Genomic DNA, 11,290 nt, shown 5'->3' on the forward strand with positions numbered 1-11,290 from the left:
TCGTAAGCCTTACTCATATCAAGCTTGACCGCCATTTGCCTTTTTTTCCCTGTGCGCTTTTGTCGGAACGTGTGTAGGAGTTCATAGGCTAAAAGCACATGATCTGAAATAAGTCGCCCTGGGACAAACGCGCTTTGTGCCTCGTCAATACAACTGCCCATGACCTCTTGCAAGCGGTTTGCAATTGTTTTTGCCACGATTTTATACGTGACTGTGCATAAGCTAATCGGCCTAAAGTTTACCAGTTTTGTGGGTTTAGGGACTTTTGGGATGAGCACAATATCTGTCTTATTTAGGGATTTAACCTCCTTTCTATCATTCAGAATTCCTAAACAGCAATCAACGACATCCTTCCCTACTATGTGCCAGTACTTCTAGAAGAATAGCGCTGGAAACCCATCCGGTTCTGGTGCTTTGGTTGGGGCTCATCCCTTTCAGTGCCAATGAAATTCTTCCTCACTTTAAGGAGATACGAGGCCTTTATTAACCTCATGAGAGATGCTTCTTTCAATGCCTGTTAATAGATGGACTGGATCCCCTGCTTCCTTTGTTGAAAACAGCTTCTGAAAGAACATCGTTGCCTTCTAGTTAATCTCTGTTCCGTCGGTAATTTCCTTCCCATCATCTAACACCAGTTTCGTAATTGTGTTGGCTCGTTTGTGGGCTAAGACATACCTATGAAAGTAGGAAGATTCCTTATCCCCTGACTTGAGCCAGTTTGCTCTAGCTTGTTGTTCCCAATACAACTCATCTTTATCGATTTCCAAGTTCAGGTGGATTTTCGTGTCAATAATTCTTGCCAACGTTTCATTGTCCCTTTCCTTTTCCAATAAGATTTCCAGCTCCTCAGTTAACCTCCTTTTTAGACCCTCCCATTTTCGTCTATTTCTGCGTGACCATTCCTTCAATTGATCTTGGAGCCCTTCAAGTTTCTCATTTAACTTCTATGAGGATGACTCCCAAAATTCCTTAATTACTTGTTCGATAGACTCCTCCATGGTCCACCAGGCCTTAAAGTGGAATCTTGAACTGCCTATGTTGTTTGGAGTACCCTTTGTGCTGATGAGAAGGGGGTAGTGATCTGATGTTGAATAGGGAAGATGTTGAATACTGCCCATTGGAAATAACGTTATCCATTTATCATTTGCAACCCCTCTATCCAATCTCTCCCTAATATTTGTTTCTGGCAGATTCCCCCTTTCCCATGTGAACCAAACCCCCGAGTACCCAATATCCATTTGTTGACATTTCACTAGAACCTCCCTAAATTCCTCCATTCTCTTTTGATCCCTTGGCTTTCCACCACTTTTTTTCGAAAGAATACAAGATTTCATTGAAATCACCATCAACCAGCAAGGGTGAGTCTGTTCTTTGCCTAGTATTCTAATTAAGTTCCATTCCATTTTCTTATCTTTCAAATAAGGTGAGCCATAAAATCCTGTAAACCTCCATTCTTCTTGGACACTTTCCTCCTTTATAGTAACATCAATATGCCACTTCGAATAGCTCTTCAGAGCTACCTTGATGTCTCCTTTCCAAGTTAAACACAGCCAGCCCCGAGACCCCTCTGCTGCAACGTCAATTCCATTCATAAAACCACAACTCCTCCTCACCCTTTCCATACAGTTCTCATCTAACTTCGTCTCCATCAAGAAGACCATATGGGAATTGTGCTACTTTAGCAAGTGCCGCAGCCTACGTTTTTGCCCGTGGGCTGCCCAACCCACGGACATTCCAGCTGATGCTTTTTATTGTGTCCGGTCGGCTTGCCTATTGGCAGCTGCCGATCCTAAATTGTTTGAAACCCCATCTTGTCCCTCATTTTCTATCACTGCATCTTTTAAAAGCTCTCTTTGCCTGACCATATCTTCTTTCTTTGATCTTTTCAATCCATCTTCATGCAACATTCCAATATGGTCTTTACTTTTAGCATCTTCTGGAGATTTCCTCTTACCCACCACTCTTTCGCTCTTCCTATTTTCTGGCAGTTTTGCTGGAACCAGCCGCTTCCAACTCTGTTTCTTAGGAGCTGTGAAGAAACTCCCCGCCACATTATTGATTCCAGTCGTCATACCAATCTCCATCATGTTAAAATCTATTTTCTAGTCCTTTAACCCTGCTTCCCAACTCGCCAGCTGCATTCCACACTGTGTGGTTCCCTGTGAGGTAATAGGTTTAGCGAACTTTCCAGTGCCACTGAATTCCTGGTCCAAACTTCCTGTGTAAGAACATTGTGAACCCAATTTTTTTGCGAGGGCATTAAATTTCAAACTCTCTTTCCCCACCAAATTTGATTCAGCTTTTAGTGCTATAGTATATGGAGGATCATCTCTAACTTTGTTTTTTTCTGCAAGTCCTATCACCAGACAGTCATTAAGACCATAACCCATTCTGCCACAACCAAAGCAGAAGATCAGTAGTTTTTCATATTTGAAAGAAATCCATAATTTAACATTATTGTCACTTGAAACAAAAATACCCCTCCTGAGGGGTTTCTGCACATCCAGGTTGATTCTAAGTCTACAAGTATCACCATTAATTTCAGACCTAATAACTCCTCCAAAGGTGCTCCCAATAGCATGCAACAGATATTTCTTGTCGAATTCTGGGAAACACAATCCAATTTTGATCCAGAACAGTGAAGAGATAAGTCGAATCTGGTCCTGTTCAATCGGTCTACTTAAACGATCAAATAAAATAAGAAATTTAAGGAATTACCAAGGGCGCCCTTCCATAACCGTCTCTAGATCTTCTTCTAAATCAAAATCAATTAGGAATATATTTTGCCCTACCAACTGTATCGCGAATTTTTTCTTAGTTTTCCATAGGCTTTTCAACTGTGCCCTAAAACTCTCCTAATTGAAAGCCTTTTTTGTCCATACCGAGCATATCAAAGTTGGTTTAACACTCGGCACCACCATTGATCTCTTAACTGATAATTGGATAAGTTCTTCAGCTAACAAAGAGATCTCCTCACTGCTCTTCCTCTCATAGCCACCACTATCCTCCATCCCAAGCTGCAGCAGTTACTGCTCTCTCTAGGACTCTATGGACAACACTCTTGGTATTCAAAGGGACTTTAGCATTTAAATTAGTTAATATTATTATATTTTAGTAAGAATATTAAAAATTATTATAACTTGTTATTAATATTTTAATATATGAAATATAAATTTTAAATATTTTAAGTAATAAATATTAATTATTTATAAAATTTAATTAGAATATTTAAACTATATTTTAAATATTTAAATATAATCATTAAATATTTGTAATTAATATTTTAAAAATATTATATTATTAGAGGGGTAAAAAAGTAAAATGATTTTGAGAGATAGAAAATGTAAAAAGATTCCGCCAAAACAAAACTTCTCTTTCAAAAAGTAGTTTTCTTTGACTGAGAACAACCGCTACCATCTCCATGTGACACCCTTTAAATAACCATAGCGCTAAATCATGTCTCACTCCCAAATTTTTTCTTTCGTCTCCACCCTTTAAGTAACCTCACATTGCCCTTTTTTCTCTGCGATAATTCTCACTATTAAACCTTCTGCTTAGCTTAAAAAATCTTGAATCTGCACTCTCCTACTTCCCTCGTTATCGTCAATGGGTAATTTACTTAATTTCTTTTTTTTTTGGTTGCAATTATTTGGTTTTGTTAATTATGTCTAGGGTTTAATTTACTTAATTTCATATCTTTTTTTTTTTTTTGGTTTTGTTAATATGTTTTTTATTTCATTGAGTTTTCTTGATCATTCGTTGACTTGATTTAAGCAGCTTCGGACAAGAAGATTAAGATCGGGGTTAACGGTAATTCTCTTATCTAATAATTTTACTTTATTAGGGGGAAAATAGGTTAAATCAATGATTAAAATGTTGAGTAGATGCTAAGCATGGGAAAAATAAAAAATGGTGCAGGATTTGGAAGAATCGGACGTTTGGTTGCCAGAGTTGCTCTTCAGAGGAACGATGTTGAACTCGTCGCCGTTAACGATCCCTTCATTTCCACCGATTACATGGTATTAACATTTTCAAGAAGCTTTGTTTGCCTCTACTTTTATTCTTTTTTTTTTTGTATTAATTATATTGGCGGGGAAAATGCAGACATACATGTTCAAATACGACAGCGTTCACGGTCAATGGAAGCACCATGATCTTAAGGTCAAAGACTCTAAAACCCTCCTCTTCGGCGAAAAACCCGTCACTGTTTTCGGAATCAGGTAAATGATAGCTATGGAATCTCATTTCAAATCTATGTTTATCAGTTTATCCCCCCTTTTTTTTTAATTGTATTGTTGTATGGTTTTAGGAACCCTGAGGAGATTCCATGGGCTGAAGCCGGGGCTGAGTTCGTTGTTGAGTCAACTGGAGTGTTCACTGACAAAGACAAGGCTGCTGCTCACTTGAAGGTTTCTCTTCTTTATATATATTTGCTTGAGTCAACTGGAGTGTTCACTGAAATTGAATGGAATTGATTGTTCGTTTTACAGGGTGGTGCTAAGAAAGTTGTGATCTCTGGCCCTAGCAAAGATGCACCCATGTTTGTAATGGGTGTAAACGAGAAAGACTAGAAGCCAGAGCTTGACATTGTTTCCAATGCTAGCAGCACTACCAATTGTCTTGCTCCTCTTGCTAAGGTTATCCACGACCGATTTGGAATCGTTGAGGGTCTCATGACTACCGTTCATGCCATTACTGGTAATAAAGCTCTTTACCTTTTATTTAACTAATATCAAAATGGGTTAATGCTCGTATTTAAATAAACAAGTTATTTTGGTCTACAGCAACCCAAAAGAAAGTTGATGGACCGGTGCTGTCAAGGTATATTTTCAATCTGATTCTGATCAGTCCCTTCAACATCATTCCTAGCAGCACCGGTGTTGCCAAGGTATATTTTCAATCTGATTTTGATCAGTTCCTTCTTATTTTGCTAAGCTAGTTCTTATATATGTACCCGATGGTATTGTGAATACGTAGGCTGTTGGTAAGGTTCTTCCTGCCCTCAATGGCAAACTAACTCGAATGTCATTCCGAGTTCATACCGTTGATGTATCAGTTGTGGATCTCACCGTTAGGCTTGAGAAATCTGCATCTTATGATGAGATCAAAGCTGCTATCAAGCAAGTTTTATCATAATAACATCATCTGTAGACACCATTGCTTTCCTGCTATATTATTATAAAATATCTCATACATGATCTCTAATGATTTCAGGGAAGAGTCTGAGGGCAAGCTTAAAGGCATTTTGGGTTACGTTGAGGAAGATGTTGTGTCCACTGACTTCGTTGGTGACAGCAGGCAAGTTAAAAACCATTATTTTTATTGTTTGTCAATGATGAGTTTTAGTGTTTGTTGCATTTTTTTATAACAATTCCCTGAAATGGAACACAGGTCGAGCATATTTGATGCCAAGGCTGGTATTGCTCTAAACGGGAGCTTTGTGAAGCTTGTTTCCTGGTACGACAACAAATGGGGTTACAGGTAAAGAATGCTTTCCACTTTATTTCCTTTTTTGAAGTCTATGCCCTTTTTGAAATCCTGGTTATTTGATAAAGCTTGTCTTGTTTTTGCAGTTCTCGTGTGATTGATTTGATCGTTCACATGGCATCCACCAAAGCATGTTGACGTTTTTTGAAGGCCAGTGAAGAAGTTGTGTTTCTGGTTTAAAGAATATGAGGTGTTTGAGAGAAGCTTCTTGTTATATGGAATAAAAAACCCAATGATTTTACCCCTTGCATGTTTACATTTCTGCAGTTTTGAAGGTGTAGTGAACAAGTTTACCAGTTTGATGTTATGAAGTAAAATGATGTTTATACATCAATCAAATTAGTGCTGTCGTTTTTTTCCCCTTTTAATTGGTGCTATTTGCTTTCAAGTTTACCCAATTGAATGAGAAGGGATATGGGTTTTCGAATGATTTGGGGCAACCCATTCGGTTTTCTCAATTTCATTTCAGTATCGCAGAAACTATGAATTAGATATGAATGTTCATTATAATTGTGAATTTATGAAGTTTTTTCTTTTACGGAAAAATAATTGCGAATTTTAATGATTTAAAAAGAATAATATTTTGCAAACAAGTTAAGCGAGAACAATGAGCTTTCCTTAAATTATCAAGGCCCAATTTTGTAGTTGGGTCATAATGTACAATAATAATTGGATGGCTAAGAATGTAGTTTATCCAAAATTTATCAATACTAATTACTATCGAGATACTATCATATGCAATTACCAAAACGGAGAATGCATATGAAGAGAAAACTTGGGGCTGATGGCAGCGTTACCGCAAGCCCATGTAACTGCCTCATCCTTTCATTCTCTCAACAGAGTTGGTGATAGGCCCAAAACACACATCTACCCCTCGATAGTACATCTCCCAGTGTCCAGCCTAAGTGATGGATTTCCAACATCCTCCTAAACCTTTTTTTTAATCAGGTACACTATGTTGCATTTTAGTTTCTTATTTTATTTTTCACTTGTATAGCTGCAAATTTAACATTTAATATTTTTCCTATATGTATATATTTATAAAACTATTTAAGATTCAAATCGGCAAAACCCAAATCTCAATTTTAATTATTGAATATAATTGCTAAAAGAATACTTTTTATTTTTTTACGAACCCAGACTTTTGAAAATGATTTTCATGGCTTTGCCACTGGTCATGAGAAAACAACAATATGGATAGAAGATGTTTGATAGAATGCCTAAACCAATATGGAGTTCTTTAATTTCATTTATGCATTGTATTTTTTCTGTCATCAAATTTGTTCACATGCTTGCCGCATCATGGCTGCCTGCATATATGGGTTAACCGAGTAGTTAGCTATGCCAGCATTTCTTACCCAAATTCGGCTTGATACTAAATAAGTAAATAACAAGTGGTTATTGCACTGAATAAAAGAATAAGGGCTTAAGTGGGGAGTTTTCTATAGGTCGAGGTCATATTTTATTATTTTGCTGTTATGGATTATCGATGAACTAAGTAGAAAGGCTAATGCTTTTATTCATTTGGATATGCAGTTGTAAGGACCAAACTGAATTTTATTTTGAGGGCACTTCTCCATGATGTACCCTTTACAGAACTGCCTTAGAAGTATTTGGTTCCTTGTCAAACCATCAATATTATGTTCCCTTTTCCATGCTTCCCATGAAAGTTCCAGTCTTGCTCTGCCAGTGGAATCTTCTCACTACACTGGATCAGGTTCCGGAGCCATAGGACGTTGTGACGTTGACGTTCTCGTAAGTAAAGTTCATGCTGGGACCAGTGAGGATGAAGTCTTTCAGTGTCTCGTGAATGATGGAGAATGTAACTCCATACAGCTTTCCCATGATCTTATTGATAAGTTGCTGCACCGGTTCAGGGATGACTGGAAATCTGCATTGGGTGCTTTTAAATGGGCAGCATCTCGCCCAGACTATAAGCACTCTCATCAGGCATATGATACGATGGTTGATATCCTCGGTAAAATGAAACAAATGGATCGAATGAAGGACTTCTTGGAGGAAATGCGTCAAGGTCACCTTGTTACGCTTAACACGATAACCAAGGTTATGAGAAGGTTTGCTGGTGCAGGGAAATGGGAAAATGCTGTGAGGGTATTTGATGAATTGGAAACTTTCGGATTGAAGAAGAATACAGAGTCAATGAACTTGCTTCTTGACACCCTTTGCAAAGAGAGAAATGTGGAAGAGGCCCGTGAAATTTTCTTGCTGCTTAAGTCACACATCGCACCTGATGCTTACACATTTAATATTTTCATTCATGGTTGGTGCAAAATCAATCGAGTTGAAGAGGCACAATGGACAATTCAAGAGATGAGAGGACATGGTTGTCACCCTTCTGTCATTAGCTACTCAACTATCATCCAGTTCTATTGCTGCCGATACAACTTTCAAAAAGTTTATGAACTCCTTGATGAAATGGTTGTCCAAGGTTGTCCTCCCAATGTTGTTACTTTTACCACTGTCATGTGCTCACTATCAAAGGCAGAGAGGTTTGAGGAAGTTTTGCAAATTGCTTCAAGAATGAAAGCTACAGGCTGTAGACCTGATACGCTTTTTTACAACTGCTTGATCCATGCGCTGGGGCGAGCAGGCCAAGTTGAAGATGCTATTAAGGTTTTTGAGGTAGAGATGCCGAAGACAGGTGTTTCCCCCAATACATCGACGTATAATTGCATGATTGCCATGCTTTGTCATCATGCTCAACAACAGAAGGCCCTATCTCTTCTTCAGGACATGGGGAATTTGAAAATTTGCAAGCCTGAAGTTCAGACATATTACCCCTTGCTGAAGTCATGCTTTAAAACTGGGAAGATAGATAACCTGTTGAGCAAACTATTGAATGATATGGTTAATAAGCATCATCTAAGTCTTGATAGTTCTGCCTACTCGCTATTGATTCATGGACTTTGTAGAGCAAGTAGAAGTGAGTGGGCTTACAACTTGTTTGAAGAGATGATTAGAAAAGATATAACACCAAACTATCGGACATGTCGTTTACTTTTAGATGAGGTCAAAGCAAAGAATATGTACGATGCAGCTGAGAAAATTGAAGGTTCCATGAAGAAATTATGAACTTCTCCAAGTGAGCATTTATCTATTTTTCCTTAAATTCTCTGCTTCTACCAGCACCCAAAAATAGACTTACAACTGTCAGTATTTGACTGAAGCCTTTGTGGTTTTTGTCTGACATATTATATTATATTTAACAGAATAAACCTGAAAAGAAAAAGAATCAAAACAAAAAGAAAAAAAAAATCAGCTTGAACTAGATGTACCACACTTATACATCTATTCTGAGATGGTGTTTATATGTATTTCTGAATGGTTGCACATGTTCATACGTGGCTAAATTTGTTTGTAGGCTTAATAATTGTTGTTAGAATTTTGGTTCTGGATTAGTCGGTATGCAGCTGCCTTTACCTAAGGCTGATATAGATAGTCTAGAGAAGTAGCTTTCAATATCTCGTCTTACCACGGTAATGACAGGGTCAATTGGGCACTTTGGAGTCCTAGTATTGGTTACTGCGTTGTTGTGAGCCCAATGAATAAAAAGTGATCTTTTAATCTTTTTTCAGTTGATACCCAAGTGTTTGCGACTTTGTGTCTCCTAAAGCTACAATTTGATAAACTTTTTAACACAACTCTTTGCTTGAATTATTTAGCTCATAGTTCAGATTGGATATATGTGCTTAAGAGCTATGACTTCATTTGAAATAGATACCTCTTAACAATTTTACTTTGTAATCTCAAAACAATCGAAGAGTCTGCACATGTATGAATAATCAATGAATAGTAAGATTGTTGTATTAGATTGCAGACTCTTATGTACCATTGAGAAACTCTGTCTACCTTGTATTAGAAGGTCTGCCAATTCCACATTACCATATTGTATCCTATAAGCTTCCCATCATTATTCTCGATTGCTGTCTTCAGCAATAGGGGCAGCAAAATCTAGGGCTGATATAGCCATCAACTTGGATATTGAAGGGAATCATTTTTTGTGATTTGTGATTTGTGATATGTATGAACTTTTAGATCTCATAGTTTAGTTTGACTCTGTGGGAAACATTGGGGAGGCAGCATCACATGATCTTTGTCATTAAGTACCAATAAAGTAAGTCTTTTACTGAAAATCATAACCTCGTGATCCAATGCAATTACTACAAAAAGTATAATAAAATAAAGAGCACTACTCTTGGCCCTGCAGGATGCAAGCATTCATATCCGGGATCCGATCTGAGCCTCGATAGAATTCATCTCTTAAGAGAAGTGAGTAAACCGGTCGAGTCGAGTTAAGTTTCGGGTTTCCAGCGGTAGACTCGATACTACATCATGCTGAATAGTGATTTCAGGTGAATAGGTCCTTTCACCTTTCACAGTGTTTTAATGCTTGAGATTGTTACATTTTAGGCTTCAGTTCTCATTACCAATGATTTTTACAACCCATAATATGTATTGTATCTCAGTCTTCTTCAATGTCAATCTTGTAAAATATAAACTTAATAAGTGATTAAATGTATCTTAAAAACAAGCATGATACATGAATCATTAATCATGTCCCAATCTGTTACGTCATGTTTTTTATGCTTTTTTTTTCGGATTTACTAACATATCGTGTGCGTTGTCCAAATTTGTGCAATTCAGTTTTAACATTAGTAGTGGAAATCGAAGTTAAAGAAATAAGAAAACGAAGAAACGTTAAAATTGCAGAAAGCAAGATTTATGGTTGGTCATAAAAAGCTAAAATAGGGGCTCATTTCTGTACTTTTACAATGAAATTATCGAAAAAGAAAAGAAGAGACTAACAGCGATGTTCATATTAGGGTAATCAGCCAAGAGATGGGTACAACAGCACGTCCAAGGTGGAGCTATTAAGGGTAAAAGCCACCGATAATATTAGCCAAAAATCCGGCGGCAGTTCTTTGAAGTGAACGACACTTCGCTCTGAAATGAGTGTAGGTTACAGAAATCTATGTGATTTAAGTAAAATTATTCAAAGGTATAATTTTAGCAAATTTTCTTGGATTGATTTATTTAACAATGAAGATATTCTCTTTAAATTTATTTATAACTTAAGCAGCATAGTTTTTAATGGGTAATTATTTGATATATAATTTATAATAGTTGAAAATATGAAAAATGTTTCATTTATTTATATATTTAATTTTTCATTAAACTCTATAAAACAAATTTCACATCTCGACTTGAGTTGAGCTTAGGTAAAAAGATAGAAATAATCGAGTTGTTATTTGGATAGTTGATGATCACTAAATTAACTATAAATACGACAAAGGCAAGCGCACCTATCGAACAATAATATAGCTATGGTAAGTAGGGAATATCGTAACCACAAGGACTAAAAGTACTAGTAATTACTGTTTTTCTATTATTTAGCCGACAATTTGGAGTGATTGTGTTTTAATTTAAATTTACTAAACTAATCTAACTAAGAATGCAACAGAGAATGAATCAGTAACACCCCTTACCCATATTTGACGCCAGAACAGGGTATGAGGCATTACCAGACTTAAACATAAGCAGACATACAAAATCGAGACGTAAATTTTCATCCAAATTTAAAACTTTTCATTTACATTCACATCGTCCCTAAAACGAGCCTACGAGGCCCAAAACATGCATTGGAAGCAGTTCGGGACTAAACCGAGAATTTTGAAAAATTTCACAACATTTAAAAAAAATTTCATGTTTTAAGAGTCACACGCCCGTGTGGCTTGGGACAAGCCCGTGTGGGCAGGCCGTGTGGTTACACACGTTCGTGTCC

At 37.0% G+C, this 11,290-nt stretch overlaps 1 protein-coding gene and 1 pseudogene across 5 annotated transcripts; both read left to right on the forward strand.

Moving 5' to 3' along the window:
* The first annotated feature begins 3,454 nt into the window (after positions 1 to 3,454).
* Positions 3,455 to 5,826, forward strand: LOC108462896 (glyceraldehyde-3-phosphate dehydrogenase, cytosolic-like; annotated as a pseudogene).
* A 348-nt stretch (positions 5,827 to 6,174) lies between these two features.
* On the forward strand, positions 6,175 to 10,607 carry LOC108461882 (pentatricopeptide repeat-containing protein At3g04130, mitochondrial). Of its 5 annotated transcripts, none has more exons than XR_008279982.1 (4): positions 6,177 to 6,435; positions 7,024 to 8,590; positions 9,716 to 9,860; positions 10,332 to 10,607. XR_008279982.1 is itself a non-coding variant. In XM_017761858.2 (3 exons), exon 2 carries the CDS (start codon positions 7,066 to 7,068, stop codon positions 8,578 to 8,580), a length of 1,515 nt encoding a protein of 504 aa, XP_017617347.1. In that variant the 5' UTR covers positions 6,175 to 6,435; positions 7,024 to 7,065; the 3' UTR covers positions 8,581 to 8,590; positions 9,716 to 10,071. The 5 variants fall into 5 exon arrangements, 2 of the variants coding, with proteins under 2 accessions (XP_017617347.1, XP_017617346.1); XR_008279983.1 differs by having other exon boundaries at positions 10,341 to 10,607; XM_017761858.2 differs by lacking the exon at positions 10,332 to 10,607 and having other exon boundaries at positions 6,175 to 6,435; positions 9,716 to 10,071.
* Positions 10,608 to 11,290: the final 683 nt, after the last annotated feature.

This window comes from Gossypium arboreum, chromosome 3, assembly GCF_025698485.1.
Source record: "Gossypium arboreum isolate Shixiya-1 chromosome 3, ASM2569848v2, whole genome shotgun sequence".
Taxonomy (NCBI): Eukaryota; Viridiplantae; Streptophyta; class Magnoliopsida; order Malvales; family Malvaceae; genus Gossypium; species Gossypium arboreum.

What these genes read in the sequence shown, in the direction of transcription:
- LOC108461882 (XM_017761858.2), top strand. Translation starts at nt 7,066, where the DNA reads ATGATGTACCCTTTACAGAACTGCCTTAGAAGTATTTGGTTCCTTGTC.